This window comes from Salmo salar, chromosome ssa20, assembly GCF_905237065.1.
Source record: "Salmo salar chromosome ssa20, Ssal_v3.1, whole genome shotgun sequence".
NCBI lineage: Eukaryota > Metazoa > Chordata > Actinopteri > Salmoniformes > Salmonidae > Salmo > Salmo salar.
The window spans coordinates 13,618,708-13,645,133 of NC_059461.1; the positions used below are offsets into that span (position 1 = coordinate 13,618,708).

The 26,426-nt window shown below is 42.2% G+C and overlaps 1 protein-coding gene across 1 annotated transcript in view; it reads left to right on the top strand.

Annotated features, from left to right (window-relative positions):
* Positions 1-26,426, top strand: part of LOC106580125 (mediator of RNA polymerase II transcription subunit 27) — a 103,701-nt gene that overhangs the window by 4,098 nt on the left and 73,177 nt on the right. The window contains exon 2 of the mRNA XM_014160826.2: positions 8,356-8,500. Coding sequence (XP_014016301.1) covers positions 8,356-8,500 — 145 coding nt within the window. The remainder of the gene's footprint in view (positions 1-8,355; positions 8,501-26,426) is intronic.

Below are 26,426 nucleotides of genomic sequence, written 5' to 3' on the forward strand. Positions count from 1 at the left end.
TCAGCTCAGTACACATTGTCTGTGAGCGTCAGAGGTGAACCAGTTGCAGACACAGCTCGAGAAAAACATTCATCAGCATTGGTCTATGTTCCTTTATTGAGTCACAAACTTCTGATTCCAGGAGGACCATGAGCTGTTGCTATCGATAAGGTGTCTGATTCATCATTTTCACCTCGAATAGGAGTAGAGGGACTTTTGTCAGAGGTTGCTTGTTCTGAGGGAACTTTATGCACTTGGCCAGATGATTCTGCATCTTGTTTTCATTCTTCACATGATTTGGCACAGTATTTGCAAATGTACACAGCTTTTCCTTCTACATTAGCTGCAGTGAAACGTTATCACACATCCAGATAGTGCCTGTGGTATTTTCCAGTAAAGATTAGAAAAAAATGAGTAAAAAAAACAACAAATACAATTCCATGTACAGAGAAATAGTTAAGCAGTTAGATTAAACAACTCCTTTGTAAGATAAATGTTTTAAAATGAAACATGTATGGAAACAGGTGAATTAACTCTCCTGATTTAGCAGGTTCAAGCAAGCTAAAACCCACATGGTAGCAAAAACTAACTAGCACAAATTGTTAGAAATGATTTAAACACACTTTGCTGTAGGCTACTTACTATAGGCTATTTACTAGTTAACACAAAGAAAATGTATGTCATATAAAATATATTCGCCCCACCCAGTATTGTAATCAAAACTTACCAGAAAGCATGTAGTCCTTGGCTCAGACAGTGTGGTAGTGTGGGCTCAATAGCATCTCATTAGTGTGCAAGATCTTGAGAATCAGCTTTACAATCATGGCCAAAAGTTTTGAGAATGACACAAATATACATTTTTACAAAGTCTGCTGCCTCAGTTTGTATGATGGCAATTTGCATATACTCCAGAATGTTATGAAGAGTGATCAGATGAATTGCAATTAATTGCGAAGTCCCTCTTTGCCATGCAAATGAACTGAATCCCCCAAAAACATTTCCACTGCATTTCAGCCCTGCCACAAAAGGACCAGCTGACATCATGTCAGTGATACTCTCGTTAACACAGGTGTGAGTGTTGACGAGGACAAGGCTGGAGATCACTCTGTCATGCTGATTGAGTTTGAATAACAGACTGGAAGCTTCAAAAGGAGGGTGCTGCTTGGAATCATTGTTCTTCCTCTGTCAACCATGGTTACCTGCAAGGGAATATGTGCCGTCATCATTGCTTTGCACAAAAAGGGCTTCACAGGCAAGGATATTGCTGCCAGTAAGATTGCACTTAAATCAACCATTTATCGGATCATCAAGAACTTCAAGGAGAGCGGTTCAATTGTTGTGAAGATGGCTTCAGGGCACCCAAGAAAGTCCAGCAAGCGCCAGGACCGTCTCCTGAAGTTGATTCAGCTGCGGGATCGGGGCACCACCAGTACAGAGCTTGCTCAGGAATGGCAGCAGGCAGGTGTGAGTGCATCTGCACGTACAGTGAGGCGAAGACTTTTGGAGGATGGCCTGGTGTCAAGAAGGGCAGCAAAGAAGCCACTTCTCTCCAGGAAAAACATCAGGGACAGACTGATATTCTGCAAAAGGTACAGGGATTGGACTGCTGAGGACTGGGTAAAGTCATTTTCTCTGATGAATCCCCTTTCCGATTGTTTGGGGCATCCCGAAAAAAGCTTGTCCGGAGAAGACAAGGTGAGCACTACCATCAGTCCTGTGTCATGCCAACAGTAAAGCATCCTGAGACCATTCATGTGCGGGGTTGCTTCTCAGCCAAGGGAGTGGGCTCATTCACAATTTAGCCTAAGAACACAGCCATGAATAAAGATTGGTACCAACACATCCTCTGAGAGCAACTTCTCCCAACCATCCAGGAACAGTTTGGTGACGAACAATGCCTTTTCCAGCATGATGGAGCACCTTGCCATAAGGAAAAAGTGATAACTAAGTGGCTCGGGGAACAAAACGTCGATATTTTGGGTCCATGGCCAGGAAAATCCCCAGACCTTAATCCCATTGAGAGCTTGTGGTCAATCCTCAAGAGGCGGGTGGACAAACAAAAATTCAAGGGCTTAACTTCCCATGGAAAATATCTGGAAAGTTTCTAACCCTTTGTAACCCTACACAGGTGCATCATGTGCTGGGGACAATAAAAGGCCACTCTAAAATGTGCAGTTTTGTCATACAACACAATGCCACAGATATCTCAAGTTTTGAGGGAGCGTGCAATTGGCATACTAACTGTCCACCACTGCTGTTGTCAGAGAATTGAATGTTATTTTCTCTACCATAATCCACCTCCAACGTTGTTTTAGAGAATTTGGCACATCCAACTGGCCTCACAACCGCAGACCACGTGCAACCACACTAGCCCAGGACCTCCACATCCGGTTTCTTCACCTTTGGGATTATCTGAGACCAGCCACACGGACAGTTGATGAAACTGTGGGTTTGTATAACTAAAGAATTTCTGCGCATTCTGTCAGAAACCGTCTCAGGGAAGCTCATCTGCATGCTCGTCATCCTCACCATGGTTTTGACCTGACTGCAGTTTGCATTGTAACTGACTTCAGTAGGCAAATGCTCACCTTCGATTGCCATTGGCATGCTGAAGAAGTGTGCTCTTCACGGATGAATCGCGGTTGCAACTGTACCCGGCAGATGACAGACAGCGTGTATGGCATCGTGTGGGCGAGCCGTTTGCTTATGTCAACGTTGTGAACAGAGTCCCCCATGGTGGCGGTGGGGTTATAGTATGGGCAGGCATAAGCTATGGACAACAAACACAATAGCATTTTATTGATGGCAATTTGGATGCACCGTGACGAGGTCCTGAGGCCCATTGTCGTGCAATTCATTCGCCTCCATCACCTCATGTTTCCGCATGATGATGCACTGCCCCATGTCACAAGGATCTGTACACAATTCCTGAAAGCTGAAAATGTCCCAGTTCTTCCATGGCTTGCATACTCAGACACGTCACCCATTGAGCATGTTTGGGATGCTCTCGATCGACGTATACGACAGCGTGTTCCAGTTCCCGCCAATATCCAGCAACTTCGCACAGCGATTGAGGAGTGAGACAACATTCCACAGGCCACAATCAACACCCTGATCATCTCTGTGCAAAGGAGATGTCGCGCTGCTTGAGGTAAATGGTGGTCCCACCAGGTACTGACTGGTTTTCTGATCCACGCCCCTACCTTTCATTTAGAGCTATCTGTGACCAGCAAATGCATGTCTGAATTGTGTGACATATATAGATTAGGGCCTAATGAATTAATTTCAATTGACTGATTTTACTTTAATGAACTGTAACTCAGTAAAGTATTTGAAATTGTTGCATGTTGCGTTTTATTTTTGTTCAGTTAATATTCCTTTAGTCATACACAAATCTTAACAAAGATGCATACCCTTGCGCCTCCAAAACGACGTTACATAAACCTGGTAGCTGATGCAGGATCATTTATTACCTAACAAAGGCAGAAACGGGCTCTTCATTGAAAATATTATGCATTTGCCATGTGCACGATTTTCTTTGGATAGTCTAGTAGTTCTTATATGATTTAAGATCTCAGTGTTAAAGGATGGGGATCCTTCTAGTCTAAACTACTGTCCCCTTTCCAAACTTTCTGTTCTTGCCAAAGTCCTTGAAACACTTCAGTTGGTGTCACCAGCCCATGGTTTGGTTGCATCAATTTGTTTCCACGGCATCACGTAATAGAAAAAAAAGATGAATCTCCTTTTTATAAAGTAATTCACAGTGTTTTAGACTGTGTAACAGACTACTGAGATGGTAGGCTATTCAATAAATATGTTTCATCTAGCATGTCTAAGCAGGAATGAATGATTGAAGATACAGTGCATTCGGAAAGTATTCAGACCCCTTGACTTTTTCCACATTTTGTTACAACCTTATTCTAAAATCCTCATCAATTTACACACAATACTGCAGAATGACATAGCCAAAACAGTTTTATTGATTTTTTTTGCATATGTATTAAAAACAGATACCTTATTTACGTAAGTATTCAGACCCTTTGCTATGATTCTCGAAATTGAGCTCGGGTGCTTCCTGTTTCCATTGATCATCCTTGAAATGTTTCTACAATTTGATTGGTGTCCACCTGTGGTAAATTCAATTGATTGGACATGATTTGCAAAGGCGCACGCCTGTCTATATAAGGTCCCACAGTTGACAGTGCATGTCAGAGCAAAACCAAGGCATGAGGTCGAAGGAATTGTCCGTAGAGCTCAGAGACAGGATTGTGTTGAGGCACAGATCTGGGGAAGGGTACCAAAAAAGGTCTGCAGCATTGAAGGTCCCCAAGAACACAGTGGCCACCATCATTCTTAAATGGAAGACGTTTGGACCCACCAAGACTATTCCTAGAGCTGGCCGCCCGGCCAAACTGTGCAGTCAGGGGAGAAGCACCTTGGTCAGGTAGGTGACCAAGAACCCGATGGTCACTCTAACAGAGCTCCAGTGTTTCTCTGTGGAGATGGGAGAACCTTCCAGAAGGACAACCATCTCTGCAGCACTCCACCAATCAGGCCTTTATGGTAGAGTGGCCAGACGGAAGCCACTCCTCAGTAAAAGGCACATGACAGCCCGCTTGGAGTTTGCCAGAAGGCACCTAAAGACTCTTAGACCATGAGAAACAAGATTCTCTGGTCGGATGAAACCAAGCTTGAGCTCTTTGGCCTGAATGCCAAGCGTCACATCTGGAGGAAACCTGGCACCTCCCTATGGTGAAGCATGGTGGTGGCAGCATGCTGTGGGGATGTTTTTCAGCGGCAGGGATTGGGAAACTAGTCAGGATCGAGGGAAAGATGAACGGAGCAAAGTACAGAGAGATCCTTGATGAAAACCTGCTCCGGTTCACTCAGGACCTCAGACTGCTGCGACGATTCAACTTCCAACAGGACAACGACCCAAAGCACATAGCCAAGACAACGCAGGAGTGGCTTTCAGGACAAGTCTCTGAATGTACTTGAGTGGTCCAGCCAGAGCCCGGACTTGAACCCGTTCGAACATCTTTGGAGAGACCTGAAAATAGCTGTGCAGCGACGCTCCCCATCCAACCTGACAGAGTTTGAGAGGATTTGCAGAGAAGAATGGGAGAAACTTCCCAAATACAGGTGTGCCAAGCTTGTAGCGTCATACCCATGAAGACTTGAGGCTGTTATTGATTATTGATGCCAAAGTTGCTTCAACAGAGTACTGAGTAAAGGGTCTGAATACTTGTGTAAATGTGAGATTTCATTTTTTTTATTTGTATACATTTGCCAAAATGTACAAAAACCTGTTTTTGCAAAGTTTTTTTCTCCTCATCAATCTACATTCAACACCCTATAAATGACAATGTAATCATTTTTAGAATTGGGCTGCACATAACATAAGAAATGTGGAAAAAGTCAGGGGGTCTGAATACTTTCAGAATGCACTGTATTTTGAACTGCAAGAAAGTCAAGTGATTATCGTGAATTGTGGTTTGACAATAGGTTGTTATATTTTGCTGTTAAAATAGGGCTCCAGAATCTTCTGAATTTTGTTTAGTAAATATGAATTTGCCTACATCTTTATGTGCACTATTATATGCTAGTACATTTTTGGTCTATTTCACCACATGAGGAAGTGAAACTCAGAACACATTAGCTAGATCACTAACACAAAATATAATACCCAATGCTAGTCGTAATCTACCAGTAAATGTCATGTCCTAAAAAAACGTTGCACTTGTAGACTTCTACCCTATGCACTCGCAATGGCTGACACACAATTGCACATTTCGCTCGCTCCGTATCTTAAAGCCATATCAAATATATTTAGAGATGACAAATACAAGTTCTACCCGCAGAAAGCTGAGAACAACATCAGTTGCTTCTAAAGGTGTGTATTTCCCGCAAATGTACAATCAGAAGCCTTTTTCTCTATCCCTCACTGCACATCTGAGGAGACAGAGAGAGAGCGTGGCTTGCTCATCACATCAACAGGCCCAGGGTCAGGGTAGACACTTTCATTACAGGAATCATGAGGGTAATGCACTTTCCTGATTGAACAAATCATGGTTTTAGCCGGCAAAAAATGTGATGTTTGAAATTTTTGAGTGAGGTGACCATGTAATGAATGTTCAGCTCGCACTGATGCGACCAATTACATTTTTTTTTACTCGCACAGACAAGTCAAAGGGTCACAAATTGTGACTAAATGGTTGCAGTCCAGAGCCCTGACTTGTTGGTGAGTAGCTGAAGGAGTTTTTATACACCAATAATGTCCTGAACAAGTTTGTCTGGATTTAGAAAAACACACAGCACTACTACGGCGACCACTAATACTGGAAGCACTTGATTCTAAACAGCATTGTGTTGCTTTGTTCATTGATTTGTCTAAGGCTTTTGACACCGTAGACTGAGATATTGACGCAGAGCTTGTCAAACATAGGCCTTTCAAGTAAAGCTTTTTGTTGGTTTAATGATTTTGTTAGTGTTAGATCACAGTGTGTACAGGTTGATGGCATGACTTCTGACAAGCTTTCTTTAAATACTTGAGTGCCGCAGGGTTCTATTCTTGGGCCATTATTGTTCATTATTTATGACTGGTGTGAAAAAATAGCTAATGAGAAGGTACATCTACACTGAGTGTACAAGCATTAGGAACACCTTCCTAATATTGAGTTGCAACCCCTTTTGCCATCAGAACAGCCTCAATTCGTCAGGGTAGGGAATCTACAAATGTCGAAAGCGTTCCACAGGGATGCTGGCATATGTTGACGCCAATGCTTCCCACAGTTGTGTCAAGTTGCCTGGATGCCCTTTGCATGGTGGACCATTCTTGATACACACGGGAAACTGTTGGCGTGAAAATCACAGCAGTGTTTCAGTTCTTGACACACTCAAACTGGTGTGCCTGGCACCGACCATACCCCGTTCAAAGGCACTTAACTTTTGTCTTGCTCATTCACCCTCTGAATGGAACATATACACAGTCCATGTCTTAATTTTCTGAAGACATAAAAATCCTTCTTTAACCTGTCTCCTCCACTTCATCTACACTGATTTGAAGTGGATTTGACAAGTGACATCAATAAGGGATCATAGCTTTCACCTGGTCAGCCTATGTCATGGAAAGAGCAGATGTTCCTAATGTTTTGTACACTCAGTGTATATGCAGATGACACTATCTATAGGACTGATCCCACACTAGTTAAGGCATTTCTCAAATTGTAGGAAGCGTTTGTTGTCCAACAACCTTTTTCTGTTCAAAGCAACCCCCTACTCTGCCTCAGATACTCACTCAAACAAGCCAATAGAGGTGGTGTCCTCGTACAAGTACTTGGGATTTCACCTTGATGAAGCTCTGTATTTTAAACCCCACAAAAAAGTTTAAACTTAATCTGGGCTTTTTCTTTAGGTAAGGTTTTATTTCAAGCTAGAAAAGACAATGTTGCAGCCTTTGCTGGACTATGATGATATTCTTTACATGAATGCCCCATGGTTTTACCTGCACACACTAGAAACACCTACCATGCTGTAGTTAGATTTGTAACAAACACAAGACCTCTTAAACATCACTGTACCTTATATCAGTTAGCAGGATTGCCATCCTTATAGTACATGTTTGTCTATAAGGCCATTTTAGGGCAGCTGCCCCATTGTCTTGGAATACATCTTGGAAACTAGATTAATTGAATCCGATTTGATAATGTTAAATGACAAATTATAGGCCTGATGACCACAAATTGCATGTGTTTTTAAACCTGCTCTTTTAAGCTCTCTTATGGGCTTTGCTCTGTTAACTTCCATTCATTGTTATGTTTAATATGTTGTGTTTTATGTTGTGTTTACTATATGCTGCTTTCTTGGCCAGGGCTCACTTGTAAAAGAGAGAAATCTGCAATGTGACCTTTCTGGTTCAAGGATAAATACAAAATAAGAAACAAATCGGATGTTTTGAAGCAGGGATGACAGCCTCACCCCACACACACACTCAATTAGCCCACATTTCTGAGATTGGTTAGTAAGTCTAACGGCCGGATATCTAAATTTGTAGTGATCATGGTCGAAATACCGAACGGGGTAGTCACTCTCAATCACATATATTATAAACTGCAAACACTTCTCTCCACCTAAAGGGAAAATGTGTAGAATAGCAGGAAATTAGCTGTAAAAATAAAAATGGGGGGTAGCTAAATGCTAGGCTCTGACTGCATGTGTGGGTATGGATGTGGGTACCCAGACCTGCGATCCACTGCGGCCCCCCCATAATGAGTTCAGATTTTTTTGTGGCCCCCAGCCCAATCAAAATTGCCCATCCTTGTGTTGAAGTGAAATACATGCCTATTCTAACAGCTGCTATTCTATGTACTTATGTAGTGAATTGGAACGCCTCAGTACCCTGGTTGGCAGACCTTCAGAGAGTCATCCCCTTCACAACAGTGGCCTGTTGAGTCTGGACCCAGTTCAGGACAAGACCCCGCTGTACAGTCAGCTCCTTCAGGCATACAAGTGGTCTAACAAGGTAGGCCAAGCTTTTCTACTGGGCTACAAGGGAAAAAATACTATAAGGGCAGAATTCAATTCTAGGGCATAGTGGATTTTCTGCAATGCAGTTTCATATGTCAAAGATTGGAATCTTGTGGACAATTTCCTTGGATTTCAATGTGAAGCCACTCCCATCGTTAACATTATCTGTTTGATCCAAATTGACTCATGGTAAACACATGATAAAGTTTAGCTTCTGTTTCTTCCGGGATACGCTTCCAGTGTATCAGCTAAAAACCTACAATGACAGGCTGCATTAGTTACGTGAACAATATGCCCCCAGTGCAGCATCTCTGACTACCCCATTGTCGCAACTCTCTAAATACAATGCGCTGATGGAAATGATTCAGTTTCTAAAGCATATGCTGGAAGTCTTAAATAACAGGTAAGGTAAAGATTGATTTGAAATAAAATGCAGATGCACGGTATATGGTAACATACATTAGCCTATACTGTATGTATCAAGCTATGATGCCACGCCTCCCATTGTTTGTAAGGTCATCATATAGGATATTGGAAATTCCATGATAACAGAGTGATGCGGAGACTCAGATTTGTTACTTTAAAAAATGTATGTCAAACAAAAAAACAATGATTTTAAGTTAAACAAACCATCACTATACTCAACGACTACTTTTAACAATTTCCACAGAAAATTTTACAAAAACACATTTACTTGAAGAACAGTGCAGATTCAAAGTTTGGTAACAGAATGACGGTTTGTGCTGTTGTTACACAGATGGCACCCACTCCTGTAGCTGACACGCTTGTGCCTAAACTTTTACAGACTTGCCAACCTGCACAAATTTAGCGTACCATGCACGCAATTTGAGGTCAAAGTATTCTAGTATGAAAAAGTACCCTAAAATACACAAAATAGGCTTCTAATTGGCATATTGTGTTTTCTGACTGAACTGTCTGAAGTTGGAGCTGAGAAAAAAAAATTCAAGCTCTCCACTCCGGTTCACCCGCCCGTAGTCATAGTACTATTTTCTTAGAGGGCCCTCACGGTGTTCTACAGGAGCACCATTGAGCGCAGCCTGGTACGGCAACTCTGCCGCCGCTGACCGCAAGGCACTAGAGGGTGGCACGCTCAGCCGAACGCACCATTAGGTACACACGGACTGCTGTCCAGGACACCTACAACACCAGGTGTCGCAAGAAGGCCAAGAAGATAATCAGGGATCCAAGCCACCCGAGCCATGGCCTGTTCTCCCTGCTTCCATCACTAAGACGCGGTACAGGAGCACCATGTGTAAAACGTGTTAGTGTGTGTATATGTTTTATTTATGTTTTATTTATATTCTTTATTACATGTATTGTTTTTATTTCACTTTGATCTGCATTGTTGGAGCTCAGAGCTTAAGATTTTCACTGGACCCTGTATTTATACCTGCAACCCTGTACATTTGACTATTATACTTCTAATCAAAGCAGCACCACCGTCCGAGGCTCCATGTGTAGCAAGTGAAGTGGGAGATTTCTAATGAAATTACAGTTACGGAATTAAGTTGCCTAAATGAGAAGGCCGTTTCATATGACTGGAGTTGTTGAGACAAGGAGCAAGCTGAGCGCAGCAAAATAGCCTCAATTAGCCTAAGAAGAGACCTCTGGTGGCATGTCTTGTGGGTTATGCACGGGTATCCGAGCTGTGTGTCAGTAGTTCAAACAGAGAGCTCGGTACATTCAACATGTCAATACTTCTCACAAATACAAGTAGTGATGAAGTCAACCTTTCCTCCACTTTGAGCCAGGAGAGATTGACATGCATATTATTAATGTTAGCTCTCTATGTACATCCAAGGACCAGCCGTGCTGCCCTGTTCTGAGCCAATTGCAATTTTCCTAAGTCCCTCTTTGTGGCACCTGACCAAACGACTGAACGGTAGTCCAGGTGCAACAAAACTAGGGCCTGTAGGACCTGCCTTGTTTATAGTGCTGTTAAGAATGCAGAGCAGCGCTTTATTATGGACAGACTTCTCCGCATCCTAGCTACTGTTGTATCAATATGTTTTGACCATGACAGTTTACAATCCAGGGTTACTCCAAGCAGTTTAGTCTCCTCAACGTTCTCAATTTCCACAGATTTTGTTGAGGTATAAGGTTTATTGAATTATTTTTCCCAAATGCAATGCTTTTAGTTTTTGAAATATTGAGGACTAACTTATTCCTTGCCACCCATCCTGAAACTAACTGCAGCTCTTTGTTAAGTGTTGCAGTCATTTCAGTTGCTGTGGTAGCTGACGTGTAAAGTGTTGAGTCATCCACATACATAGACACACTAGCTTTACACAAAGCCAGTGGCATGTCGTCAGTAAAGATTGAAAAAAAGTAAGGGGCCTAGACAGCTGCCCTTGGGAATTCCTGATTCTACCTGGATTTTGTTGGAGAGACTTCCATTAAAGAACACTCCATGTGTTAGACAGGTAACTCTTTATCCACGTTATTTTTCATCAATTTCTCTCAGCCAATCATCAGTCATTTGTGTAAGTGCTGTGCTTGTTGAATGTCCTTCCCTATAAGCTTGCTGAAATTCTGTTGTGAATTTTTTTTTTACTATAAAATAGCATTGTATCTGGTCAAACACCATTTTTTCCAAAAGTTTACTAAGGGTTGGCAACAGTAGGCTGGGAATTGCCAGGGACCTTAAGATACGATCTTGTCACGATACTTAGGTGCCGATACGATATGTATTGCGATTCGATACTGTGATTTTTATTGTGATTCGATGTTCCAAAAATATTGCTTACTTATGTCTGCTGCAGAGGTACGAGAGAGCCATGAGAAAACGAGTTTTGATCAGTCAAGGAAATAAAATTGCTGAAAATAAATGGACTCCCTATTTAAAAAGAAGAGAGAACAAGCTATGAAGGAAAAATAAAAGTTTTGGTACAGATACAGCCAACTAGTGCAAAAATTATATTGTGATAATCTCAAAACGATACGATATATCATCAAAAATAATGTCCCGATATGTAACTATAGATTTTTTTTTTCCCTCAGCACTATTAATTCCATGTGGTTACAGGGTTAAAACAGAAAAAAACTCAAAGTTTAGGAATTAATTCTGAATTCATAAGGGCTATGGTTTGGGGAAGGCTTAAAACAAATTAATTAAAAACGGCACACCTATGAATCATCATCATTATTTTTAGTGCTTGCTAGAGCATTGTGAACTGCCGGAGCGCAGTGGTCTAAGCAGCGCGCTCCAGCACCGAGCATCATGACTGCTGGGCGAACTAGTGACCAGCCTGAGTCTACATTAGGCCCACAAGTTAATTGCATTTATTAAAATTTTTACAAGAAGTAAAAAGAGTAATCGGACAATTTACACATAAAAAAAGTGTCTCAGCTCAACAAAATCATCTTAGGCTCAAATGCATAAACATCTTGACAGCTTTATGAGCTTAAATAATAAAGTGACACAATACAGGCTTTCAATCCACCAAAAACCATAATTACAGTGCCTTCAAAGTATTCACACCCCATGACTTTTTACATATTTTGTTACGAAGTGGGTTTAATTTTTTCTATCAACGATCTACACACATTTTTTTATTATAAAAATTATTTGTCAAAGAAATCTAAAAATAAAACTATCTTGATAAGTATTCAACCCCCGGAGTCAATACATGTTAGAATCACCTTTGGCAGCGATTACAGCTGTAGGTATTTTCTGGTTAAGTCTCAGAGCTTTCCACACCTGGATTGTGCAACATTTGCCCATTGTTCTTAAAAAAAATATTCAGGCTCTGTCAAATTGGTTGTTGATCATTGCTAGACAACCATTTTCAGGTCTTACCATATATTTTCAAGCATATTTCAGTCAAAACTGTAACTCGGCCTCTCAGGAACATTCACGGTCTTCTTGGTGAGCAACTCCAGTGTATATTTGGCCTTGTGTTTTAGGTTATTGTCCTGCTGAAAGGTGAATTAATCTCCCAGTGTCTGGTGGAAAGCATACTGAGCCAGGTTTTCCTCTAGGATTTTACCTGTGCTTAGCTCAATTCTGTAATTTTTTTTATCCTGAAACTCCCCAGTCCTTAACAATCACATGCATACCCATAACATGATGCAGCCACCTCTATGCTTGAAAATATAGAGAGTGGTACTCAGTAATGTGTTATGCTTGGGGCAAATCCAATACTTTGTATTCAGCACAAAACATGTATTGCTTTGCCACATTTTTTGCAGTATTACTTTAGTGCCTTGTTGCAAACAGGATGTATGTTTTGGAATATTTTTGTTCTGTACAGGCTTTTTTATTTTCACTCTGTCAATTAAGTTAGTATTGCGGTGTAACTATGATGTTGTTGATCCATCCTCAGTCTCCTATCGCAGCCATTAAATTCAAACTTTTTTAAAGTCACTATTGGCCTCATAGTGAAATCTCTGAGCGGTTTCCTTTTCCGGCAACTGAGTTAGGAAAGACGGCTGTATCTTTCTACTGACTAGGTGTATTGATACACCACCCAAAGTGTAAATAATAACTTCACCATGCTCAAAGTGATATTCAATGTCTGCTTTTTTTTTTACCCATCTACCAATTGTGAGGCATTGGAAAAACTTCCCTGGTCTTTGTGGTTGAATCTGTGTTTGAAATTCACTGCTCAACTGTGGACCTTACAATTATCTGTATGTGTAGGGTACAGAGATGAAGTAGTCATTCAAAAATCATGTTAAACACTATTATAGCACACAGAGTGAGTCCATGCAATTTATTATGTGACTTGTTAAGCACATTTTTTACTCCTGAACTTATTTAGGCTTGCTATAACAAAGGAGTTGAAAGGGGGAGACATTTCAGCTTTTCTTTTTAATTAATTTGTAAAAATGCCTAAACATATTTACACTTTGACATTATGGAGTATTGTGTGTAGGCCAGTGACAAAACAATCCACATTTTATCAATTTGAAATTCAGGCTGCAACACAACAAAATGTGGAATAAGTAAAGGGGTGTGAATACTTTATGAAGGCATTGTACATTTGTGTACAGTTGAAAATTGCAGTAATAGAACCTAGACCTAGCATTTTGAGTGAGCGAGAGCGAAAATGATTATGATAGGAGGAACCCCTGTCCTAATGACTCGACTGCCCCCGCATGGAGGCTCATTTGAATTTCGTGATGTAGCAGCAAAATTCTCTGTGACAAAAGAGTGATGAAGTCAGATGTGGGCCAACCCCCCTCGTATATCACATTAAACAACGAGTGGGTCTAATCCTGAATGTTGATTTGGTTAAAACCATATTCCAGACTGTGTATATTCCACAAGTTACCATCGGCTAAAATGCCTATTTGCTCTGTTCCATCCGACTGAGAAATCCACTGTCTCATCAGCCCAGCCAAGCAATTTATAAACTTGATCTCCACTAAAAAGTAACGAGACATTATCTCAGATTTCTTTTAGACTAATGTTTAGTTTTCAACAACAGAGATTTGTTTAAACATTGCTGTCTGTCTCACAGACATTTGCAACATTGTTTCAATATTCGATCTCCAGCTGTCTCATACTAATGAATGTGTCGGGACGAGACAGGCAGGCAGGCAGCGTTTCTCAGCCAGTCGAAATCTTGAATCAGCTGGCATTTTTATAGATTTATACAAAGAAATGTCAATTGAAAAAAGGTAAAACTAAACAAAGTGCAGCTAGTTTGCAGTCTTTCCAGCTTCAGGTTGAAATGATTGTGTTAGCTGTGTTGTTGACTAGTTCCTCTGAATAACAGTGTCCTGACGAGTGAGCCCATTTTCTATGCCAGGCGAAATCACGCCTCATTAGCTCTGTTATGGATGTATCCAAATAAATGTTACTAGAAAACAACTTAAACAAATGCAAATGCGGCTACTTTGCTGTTAGTCTGGCTGCACTTTTTGACGTGACTATAAGTTAGCCGTAGTTGGCTAGCTAGCAAATAAGGGATAAGAAAGATGCTAGCCAGTATGGCCAATGGAACATTTAGAACGAACAACTGGGTCGCATCCATAGATACAGAACAAAGACTTAACAACTGGGTCGTGTCTCTAGCAACCGAACCGATCCGATAGAATGAACCACCAGCCGGCTTGGGTAGCAACCCTAGATTTTTGCCGGGACTATATCTTGTGGAAGGATGAAATAGTATGAATAAATTAATCAAAATAACGTGTTTTAATGAAAATATGTCATTCATTATTTGAATATGTTGGTAACCCATCGTATAAAAGTGATAATGCCCTCAAAGCTGGTGTTTGGAGGATATATTGGTACGGTTTGCCGGCACTCGACTTCGTCTCAAGCCTAACAACACCAGTGCCAATATATCCTCCAAACACCGGCTTCTCGGGCATTATCACGTAAATGTTTTATGGGTACATAATCACGATAGCACGAAGGTTGACATCGCCCAACCCTAGAAGTGGTTCTCATAAAAATTATTCAAGGTTCACATGTATGCTTTTACTATCTTGTCCCCATTTTCAATGTCTTCATGGGGTACCTTGTCTTCCTTTGATCACTTAGGTTTCAGAAGGGGTCTTTCAAAGGACGAAGTGAACATTATTGCCCTTGCACACAAGACATTCTCCTACTGCTTTTATAGAGATTGCTCTTATATAGATAGGCTACTGTGATTCCTTTTGTTTTCATTGAGGAAGATGAATAATAAATACAAAAGTAATATTGATTTAATCACATACAGTGCATTCGGAATGTATTCAGACCCCTTCACTTTTTCCACATTTTGTTACGTTACAGCCTTAATCTAAAATGGATAGATTTTTTATTTATTTAATCTGCACACAATACTTATTTATATAAAAATACAAACTGAAATACCTACATAAGTATTCAGACCCAGCGATGAGACTCGAAATGTTGTTTCTACAACTTCATTTGAGTCCTCCTGTTGTAAATTCAATTGATTGGACATGATTTAGAAATGCACACACTTGTCTATATAAGGTCCCACAGTTGACAGTTCATGTCAGAGAACAAACCAAGCCCTGAGGTTGAAGGAATTGTCCGTAGAGCACTGAGACAGGATTGTGTCGAGGAACAGATCTGGGGAAGGGTACCAAAACATTTCTGCAGCATTGATGGTCACCAAGAACAGTGACCTCCATCTTTCTTAAATGGAAGAAGTTTAGAACCACCAAGACTTCTTAGACCGGGCCGCCCTGCCAAGCTGTGCAATCTGGGTAGAAGGGCCTTGGTCAGGGAGGTGACCAAGAACCCGTTGGTCACTCTGACAGAGCTCCAGAGTTATTCTGTGGAGATGGGAGAACCTTCCAGAAGGACAACCATCTCTGCAGCACTCCACCAATCAGGCCTTTATGGTAGAGTGGCCAGACGGAAGCCACTTCTCAGTAAAAGGCACATGACAGCTCTCTTGGAGTTTGCCAAAAGGCACCTAAAGGACTCTCATATCATGAGAAACAGGATTCTCTGGTCTGATAAAACCAAGATTGAACTTTGGCCTGAATGCCAAGCGTCACTTCTGGAGGAAACCTGGCACCATCCAACGGTGAAGCGTGGTTGCAGCATCATGCTGTGGAGATGTTTTTCAGCGGCAGGGACTGGGAGGTTAGTCAGGATAAAGGGAAAGATGAACAGAGCAAAGTAGAGAGCAATGCTCCAGAGCACTCAGGACCTCAGAGTGGGGTGAAGGTTCACCTTCCAACAGGTCAACGACCCTAAGCACACAGCTAAGACAACACAGGAGTGGCTTCGGGACAAGTCTCTGAATGTCCTTGAGTGGCCCAGCCACAACCCGGACTTGAACCGATCGAACATCTCTAGAGAGACCTGAATATAGCTGTGCAGGAACGCTCCCCATCCAACCTTACAGTGCTTGAGATTATCTCAAGAATGGGAGAAACTCCCCAAATACAGGTGTGCCAAGCTTGTAGCGTCATACCGAAGAAGACTCAAGGCTGTAATCACTGCCAAAGGTGCTTCAACAAAGTACTGAGTAAAGGGTCTGAATACTTATGTAAATGTTATTATATTTTTTTTTTTACCAAAAAAGTATAAATATCTGTAATTTTTTTTACATTTCAGATTTTTTTTTATTTCACCTTTATTTAACCAGGTAGGCTAGTTGAGAAGAAGTTCTCATTTAGAACTGCGACCTGGGCAAGATCAAGCAAAGCAGTTCGACACATATAACAACACAGAGTTACACATGGAATAAAGAAACATACAGTCAATAATACAGTAGAAGTCTATATACAGTGTGTGCAAATGAGGTAAGATAAGGGAGGTAAGGCAATAAATAGGCCATAGTGGTGAGGTAATTACGATATAGCAATTAAACACTGGAGTGATAGATGTGCAGAAGATGAATGTGCAAGTTGAGATACTGCGGTGCCAAGGAGCAAAATGAATAAATACGGTATGGGGATGAGGTAGTTGGATGGGCTATTTACAGGTGGGCTATGTACAGGTGCAATGATCTGTGAGCTGCTCTGACAGCTGGTGCTTGAAGTTAGTGAGGGAGAAATTAGTATTCAGCTTCAGTGATTTTTGCAGTTCGTTCCAGTCATTGGCAGCAGAGAACTGGAAGGAAAGGCGGCCAAAGAGGAATTGGCTTTGGGGTTCACCAGTGAAATATACCTGCTGGAGCTCGTGCTGCAGGTCGGTGCTGCTATTGTGACCAGTGAACTGAGATAAGGCGCGGCTTTACCTAGCAGAGACTTATAGATGACCTGGAGCTTGTGGGTTTGGCGACGAGTATGAAGCGAGGGCCAGCCAACGAGAGCGTACAGGTCACATTGGTGGGTAGTATATGGGGCTTTGGTGACAAAACGGATGGCACTGTGATAGATTGCATCCAATTTGTTAACCTGTCTGGGAACCTGGGACGCTTGTGTCCCACCCTAGTCGACAGCCAGTGGAATCGCGTCGCGCAAAATACAAATACCTCATAAATGCTATAACTTCAATTTCTCAAAAATATGACTATTTTACACCATTTTATAGAAAGACCTCTCCTGAATCGAACCACGTTGTCTGATTTCAAAAAGGCTTTACAGCAAAAGCAAAACATTAGATTATGTTAGGAGAGTACCCTGCCAAAGAATTGTCATTCAAAGAATTATAGATTAACATCTCGTGAATGCAACCGCATTGCCAGATTTAAAAATAACTTTACTGGGAAATCACACTTTGCAATAAACGAGGTGGTATGCTCAGAAAAATAGGCTAGGCGATACATGTTAGCGCCATCTTGGAACCATCTAAAATCAAATATACTATTGTAAATATTCCCTTACCTTTGATTATCTTCATCAGAAGGCACTTCCAGGAATCCCAGGTCCACAACAAATGTAGTTTTGTTCAAAAAAGTTAATTTATGTCCCAATAGCTCCTTGTTAGCGCGTTCCGAAGGCTACTCATAATGTACTGAAGCGCGCGGGACTTGTCGTCACGAATGTGCAAAAAATATATATTTACGTTCGTTCAAACGTTGTATAACATAAATCTTTAGGGCCTTTTTCAACCAGAGCTTCAATAATATTCAAGGCGGACGATTGCATTGTCTTACTAAACGTTTCGGAATGAGAGGGTACCCATGGGCGCCCGCGTCATAGTAGTAATGGCCCTCCCTCTATGACCAACTTTCCAAGCCTCTCTTTCGGTCAGTTTCTACCATAGACTCAAACCACTTTGTAAAGACTGTTGACATCAAGTGGAAGCCTTAGGAAGTGCTAAATGAATCCTAACTCACGGTGTGTTTCATAGGCAAAGTGTTGAAGGTGATTCCACAAATCAGATTTCCACTTCCTGCATGGAATCTTCTCAGGTTTTGGCCTGCCATATGAGTTCTGCTATACTCACAGACACCATTCAAACAGTTTTAGAAACTTTAGAGTGTTTTCTATCCAAATCTACTAATTATATGCATATTCTAGTTACTGGGCAGGAGTAGTAACCAGATTAAATCGGGTACGTTTTTTTATCCAGCCGTGCAAATACTGCCCCTTATCCCCAACAGGTTTTAAGTAGAGTGTTGGAGGCTGTTTTGTAAATGACATCGCCGAAGTCGAGGATCGGTAGGATAGTCCGTTTTACGAGGGTATGTTTGGCAGCATGAGTGAAAGATGCTTTGTTGCGAAATAGAAAGCCGATTCTAGATTTCATTTTGGATTGGAGATGCTTAATGTGGGTCTGGAAGGGGAGTTTACAGTCTAACCAGACACCTAGGTATTTGTAGTTGTTCACATATTCTAAGTCAGAACCGTCCAGAGTAGTGATGCTGGATGGGCGGGCAGGTACGTGCAGCGATCGGTTGAAGAGCATGCATTTAGTTTTACTTACATTTAAGAGCAGTTGGAGGCCACGGAAGGAGAGTTGTATGGCATTGAAGCTTGTCTGGAGGTTAGTTAGCACAGTGTACAAAAAAGGGCCAGAAGTATACAGAATGGTGTCGTCTGCTAAGAGGTGGATCGGAAAATCACAAGCAGCAAGAGGGACATCCATTGATGTATACAGAGAAGAGAGTCGGCCTGAGAATTGAACCCTGTGGCACCCCCATCGAGACTGCCAGAGGTCCGGACAACAGGCCCTCCGATTTGATACACTGAACTCTATCAGAGAAGTAGTTGGTGAACCAGGCAAAGCAGTCATTTGAGAAACCAAGGCTGTTGAGTCTGCCGATTTAGAATGTAGTGATTGACAGAGTCGAAAGCCTTGGCTAGGTCGATGAATACGGCTGCACAGTATTGTCTCTAATTGATGGCGGTTTTGATATTGTTTAGGACCTTGAGCGTGGCTGAGGTGCACCTATGACCAGCTCGGAAACCAGATTGCATAGGGGAGATGGTACGGTGAGATTCGAAATGGTCGGTGATCTGTTTGTTTACTTGGCTTTTGAAGACCTTAGAAAGGCAGGGTTGGATAGATTTAGGTTTGTAGCAGTTTGGGTCTAGAGTGTCTCCCCCTTTGAAGAGGGGGATGACCGCGTCAGCTGTCCAATCTTTGGGGATCTCAGACGATACGAAAGAGGTTGAACAGGCTAGTAATAGGGGTTGCCACAATTTCGGCAGATAATTTTAGAAAGAGAGGGTCCAGATTGTCTAGCCCAGCTGATTTGTAGGTGTCCAGATTTGGCAGCTCTTTCAGAACATCAGCTATCTGGATTTGGGTGACGGTGTAATGGGGATGCTTGGGCGAGTTGCTGTGGGGGTGCAGGGCAGTTGACCTGGGTAGGGGTCAACAAATTTACTTTTTCATTATGGGGTATTGTGCGTGTAGATTGAGGGGATTTTTTTTTTTTTTTAATCCATTTTAGAAATTTCTAATGCAGTGTCTATGAAGAATTTTTCATTTGAGACATTTTAGTGCATATGGCTATGAGTGCAATTACAGTGCTGCAGTGAGCGATCACTAATATGAAGTTTTGCTTAATGTAGCCTATGCCATTCCAGAAAGTCTCATTGTTAATATTATCAAGAAACGTTGTGTTCATCTGTGAAAATACTGAAGAATTGTTGCTAGCTAGTCCTATTGGTTGTTAAACAGCCTTTGAACTCACATTCAATGAACTGTTGCCTCTTTAGTTCCGTGACAACCCGATCTTGATTAGATGTTAATGTCTGCTAAATGAATCAAAAAGGCACAATACTGTCTCCCTTTCAGTGTGTTGCTTTCTTTGCCAAAGGGAGGATAAAAGCAGTGGATCAATACCAGTTTTCCGGCTATTGATCAGTCGGCTAAGGCTGTATACCTCTGCTGTCTTTTACCCTGTCTATATCCGACTTGCTCGCCAAATTGATCCCTCACAGTCATGGGAAGAGGGCAGGGCACCCACCCAAATCCACTCTGAAGTTTCACTTCTTATGGGAGTTTGTCTCATTTCACCAGTACTTTCCTGTCGTTACCAGTGCATGTGGAACTCCGAATGTTGTTGAACTTCTTTTTGGATGTAGATGCAGTCAGTTATTAGTGTTTTCCTTTGGATTTGACTTTCTGAATACTCCTTCTAGATTGTGTCATGCCTCTGGGTCTGCGTTTAGGCTACTGAAATGGTTTGTTTTTTGCTTTGTTAAAGGTGCAATATGCAGAAATAGCTCTGCCATTTCCTGTGTGGTAAAATTCTAATAATAGGCCTAATTTCAGTTTGTGACAAAACAAAATATACATTGTACCATCTAAACCACTGTAAAATATATTTTCAATAACCCAAAATATTGTATGTTCAGCTCTCTGAAGCTGGTGTACAAAACAGCAAAAACGAAACTTAAGAACAGGAAGCATAGAAATGGCACACATAGAACAGATCTACCGCTTCTTAGACTTGTTTTCAGAGTGACATTCTATATGAATTTGGCCAGATCGCCCAAAATGTTACATATAGCAGCTTTAAAGGGGCAATCAGCATTTGCTGTGTACATTTTTTGACTTATAAACTCAGCAAAAAAAGAAACGACCCTGTCTTTCAAAGATAATTAGTAAAAATCTAAATAACTTCACAGATCTTCATTGTAAAGGGTTTAAACACTGTTTCCCATGCTTGTTCAATGAACCATAATTAACCACCGTTCCACAAGTGCATGTTCATTAAGACACTAACAGCTTACAGACGGTAGGCAATTAAGGTCACAGTTCTGAAAACTTTGGACACTAAAGAGGCCTTTCTACTGACTGCTGGAAGGAGGCATAAGGACTGCAGATGTGGCCAGGGCAATAAATTGCAATGTCCGTACTGTGAGACGCCTAAGACAACGCTACAGGGAGACAGGACGGACAGCTGATCGTCCTCGCGGTGGCAGACCATGTGTAACAACACCTGCACAGGATCGGTACATCCGAACATCACACCTGTGGGACAGGTACAGGATGGCAACAACAACTGCCCGAGTTACACCAGGAACGCACAATCCCTCCATCAGTGCTCAGACTGTCCGCAATTGGCTGAGAGAGGCTGGACTGAGGGCTTGTAGGCCTGTTGTAAGGCAGGTCCTCACCAGACATCACCAGCAACAACGTTGCCTATAGGCACAAACCCACCATCGCTGGACCAGACAGGACTGGCATGAAGTGCTCTTCACTGACGAGTCGCGGTTTTGTCTTACCACGGTTTATGGTCGGATTCATCTTCAAAGGAATGAGCATTACACCGAGGCCTGTACTCTGGAGCGGGGTTGATTTGGAGGGTCCGTCATGGTCTGGGGCAGTGTGTCACAGCATCATCGGACTGAGCTTGTTGTCATTGCAGGCAATCTCAACACTGTGCGTTACAGGGAAGACATCCTCCTCCCTCCTGTGGTACCCTTCCTGCAGGCTCATGCTGACATGACCCTCCAGCATGACAATGCCGCCAGCCATACTGCTCGTTCTGTGCGTGATTTCCTGCAAGACAGGAATGTCAGTGTTCTGCCATGGCCAGCGAAGAGCCTGGATCTCAATCCCATTGAGCACATCTGGCACCTGTTGGATCGGAGGGTGAGGGCTATATATATATACACTGCTCCAAAAAATAAAGGGAACACTAAAATAACACATCCTAGATCTGAATGAATGAAATAATCTTATTAAATACTTTTTTCTTTACATAGTTCAATGTGCTGACAACAAAATCACACAAAAATAATCAATGGAAATCCAATTTATCAACCCATGGAGGTCTGGATTTGGAGTCACACTCAAAATTAAAGTGGAAAACCACACTACAGGCTGATCCAACTTTGATGTAATGTCCTTAAAACAAGTCAAAATGAGGCTCAGTAGTGTCTGTGGCCTCCACGTGCCTGTATGACCTCCCTACAACGCCTGGGCATGCTCCTGATGAGGTGGAGGATGGTCTCCTGAGGGATCTCCTCCCAAACCTGGACTAAAGCATCCGCCAACTCCTGGACAGTCTGTGGTGCAACGTGGCGTTGGTGGATGGAGCGAGACATGATGTCCCAGATGTGCTCAATTGGATTCAGGTCTGGGGAACGGGGGGCCAGTCCATAGCATCAATGCCTTCCTCTTGCAGGAACTGCTGACACACTCCAGCCACATGAGGTCTAGCATTGTCTTGCATTAGGAGGAACCCAGGGCCAACCGCACCAGCATATGGTCTCACAAGGGGTCTGAGGATCTCATCTCGGTACCTAATGGCAGTCAGGCTACATCTGGCGAGCACATGGAGGGCTGTGCGGCCCCCCAAAGAAATGCCACCCCACACCATGACTGACCCACCGCCAAACCGGTCATGCTGGAGGATGTTGCAGGCAGCAGAAGGTTCTCCACGGCGTCTCCAGACTGTCACGTCTGTCACATGTGCTCAGTATGAACCTGCTTTCATCTGTGAAGAGCACAGGGCGCCAGTGGCGAATTTGCCAATCTTGGTGTTCTCTGGCAAATGCCAAACGTCCTGCACGGTGTTGGGCTGTAAGCACAACCCCCACCTGTGGACATCGGGCCCTCATACCACCCTCATGGAGTCTGTTTCTGATCGTTTGAGCAGACACATGCACATTTGTGGCATGCTGGAGGTCATTTTGCAGGGCTCTGGCAGTGCTCCTCCTGCTCCTCCTTGCACAAAGGCGGAGGTAGCGGTCCTGCTGCTGGGTTGTTGCCCTCCTACGGCCTCCTCCATGTCTCCTGATGTACTGGCCTGTGTCCTGGTAGCGCCTCCATGCTCTGGACACTACGCTGACAGACACAGCAAACCTTCTTGCCACAGCTCGCATTGATGTGCCATCCTGGATGAGCTGCACTACCTGAGCCAGTTGTGTGGGTTGTAGAGTCCGTCTCATGCTACCACTAGAGTGAAAGCACCGCCAGCATTCAAAAGTGACCAAAACATCAGCCAGGAAGCATAGGAACTGAGAAGTGGTCTGTGGTTGCCACCTGCAGAACCACTCCTTTATTGGGGGTGTCTTGCTAATTGCCTATAATTTCCACCTGTTGTCTATTCCATTTGCACAACAGCATGTGAAATTTATTGTCAATCAGTGTTGCTTCCTAAGTGGACAGTTTGATTTCACAGAAGTGTGATTGACTTGGAGTTACATTGTGTTGTTTAAGTGTTCCCTTTATTTTTTTTGAGCAGTATATATATATATTATATAGTTGATGTCGGAAGTTTACGTACACTTAGGTTGGAGTCATTAATAAAACTTGTTTTTCATCCACTCCATGAATATCTTGTTAAACTAGTTTTAGCAAGTCGGTTAGAACATCTACTGTGTGCATGACACAAGTAATTTTTCCAACAATTGTTTAGACAGATTATTTCACTTAACTGTATCAAAATCCAGTGGGTCAGAAGTTTACATACACTAAGTTGACTGTGCCTTTTAAACAGCTTGGAAAATTCCAGAAAATGATGTCATGGCTTTAGAAGCTTCTGATAGGCTAATTTACATAATTTGAGTCAATTGGAGGTGTATCTGTGGATGTATTTCAAGGACTACCTTCGAACTCAGTGCCTCTTTGCATGGGAAAATCAAAAGAAATCAGTCAAGACCTCCACAAGTCTGGTTCATCCTTGAGAGCAATTTTCGAACGCCTGAAGGTACCACGTACATCTGTACAAATAATAGTACTCAAGTATAAACACCATGGGACCACGCAGCCGTCATACCGCTCAGGAAGGAGACGCGTTCTGTCTCCTAGAGATGAACGTTCTTTGGTGTGAAAAGTGCAAATCAATCCCAGAACAACAGCAAAGGACCTTGTGAAGATGCTGGAGGAAACAGGTACAAAAGTATCTATATCCACAGTAAAACGAGTCCTATATCGACATAACCTGAAAGGCCGCTCAGCAAGGAAGAAGCCACTGCTCCAAACTGCCATAAAAAAGCCAGACTATGGTTTGCAACTGCACATGGGGACAAAGATCGTACTTTTTTGAGAAATGTCCTCTGGTCTGATGAAACAAAAATAGAACTGTTTGGCCATAATGACCATCGTTATGTTTGGAGGAAAAAGGAAGTCGGAAGTTTAGATACACCTTAGCCAAATACATTTAAACTCATTTAATCAGAGTAAAAATTCCCTGTCTTGGGTCAGTTAGGATCACCACTTTATTTTAAGAATGTGAAATGTCAGAATAATAGCAGAGAGAATGATTCATTTCAGTTTTTATTTCTTCCATCACATTCCCAGTGGGTCAGAAGTTTACATACACTCAATTTGATAGCATTGCCTTTAAATTGTTTAACTTGGGTCAAATGTTTTGGGTAGCCTTCCACTAGCTTCCCACAATAAGTTGGTGAATTTTGGCCCATTCCTCCTGACAGAGCTGGTGTAACCGAGTCAGGTTTGTAGGCCTCCTTGCTCGCACATGCTTTATCAGTTCTGCCCACGAACTTTCTGGGACGTTTTCAAGCACTTCATTGTAATTTTTAAGGACCTCCAATGTTATATAATTGTACATTTAGGGCCTAATATAGACCCCCCCCCCCCCCACCCACCCAATAAAAGCATGCAAAAAGTATGCCATTACCACTTCAAGAATAATACAAAAAAAAATTACTTTTCCGATGCATTGATATTCAAATTGATATTGCATTCTAAAATATGTGAGAATAATGTGGACTTTTCTGACTCAATAAATTCTATGCATGCATGGCGATTTTTCTGTTGCCTTTGTGGCTGACACAGACACGCATAATAAATCCATGAATTAATCTTAGCAGGCGTTAATATATATATTTTTTTCATGGCACGTCTGATTTGCACCTATCTCGGTGGACTAATCCATTGAAGAGGCCGTGGGGATGCCACGGTTCAAGAAGAAGGGGCGTGTGCCAAAGATGCTGAAGGTTCTCTCTCCAGAATGCGCTGTCTCCCACCATTTCGTGCACATTTATTGTTTCATAACTTCATTGGGTGAATTGTTTGCCCTTTGACTGTTAGTGTCTATCAATTCCCCATTACATGTATCACCAGTAGTACATTTATCGTTAATTCCCGTAATTTCTAATCTACAATGTTTGTTTGGTTACGGTAATTTCTGTTAATGCATTCAATATATTAGTATTGCAGTCGTTTACCATTCTCATTGTCGGATTGGACATGTTGTTTGCAGTGCTCACAACCTATGCTACACTTGTGAGAAAAACAAGTTTTGGTTTATTTCATTCCATTAATGAGTTTTGTCAATTAATTAATTGTATTTTGTTTGGAGTGCTCCTGTCAATGTTAAGTAAGGATGTGCACCTGCTTACATATATAGAAGTTGGCCTAGGCTACCTGGCCTGCTAGGCTACCTGGCCTGCTAGGCTACCTGGCCTGCTAGGCTACCTGGCCTGCGTGCGATTGTAGACCTATAAATGTGCCCATTTGGGGATGTCCGATGTAGTATTTCTGATTGTCTTAACTCACCACCACTAATGAGCTGTGGAGCTTTTCAAAGTAATGTTTTCTACATCTCAATCAAAAAGTAAACAAAGTCTGTTTTTAGAATCCATTGAGATTGGCAATAGTTGTAGTTGAAAAATATTTCCAGCCCTCTCCCTTTCGATAGCCACTCTGCATGAAAGGGAAAAATGTAATGCTCTGATCCAGTGGAAACGTCATAAAATACCTGATTACGTCTTATCCCTTGCTCAAACTCACTGCCGCAGGAAACTCTAAGGGCCCAGAATATTTTTTACAATGTTGCAAGTTTGCTGGCGCGAGCTTCGCGCTGACATTATCATATATTAAGCATTAATCAGTTAAATAAGAATTGACCTTGAATCCTGTAAGAAAAGGGCCTTGTTGAGGGAGTTGATCAAGAACCCGATAGTCACTCTGACGGAGCTTCAGTGTTCCTCTGTGAAGATGGGAGAACCTTCCAGAAGGACAACCATCTCTGCAGCACTCCACCAATCAGGCCTTTATGGTAGATTGGTCAGACGGAAGCCACTCCTCAATAAAAGGCGCATGACAGGCCACTTGGAGTTGACCAAAAGGCACCTACGCCTTCAAGATTCTCTGGTCTAAT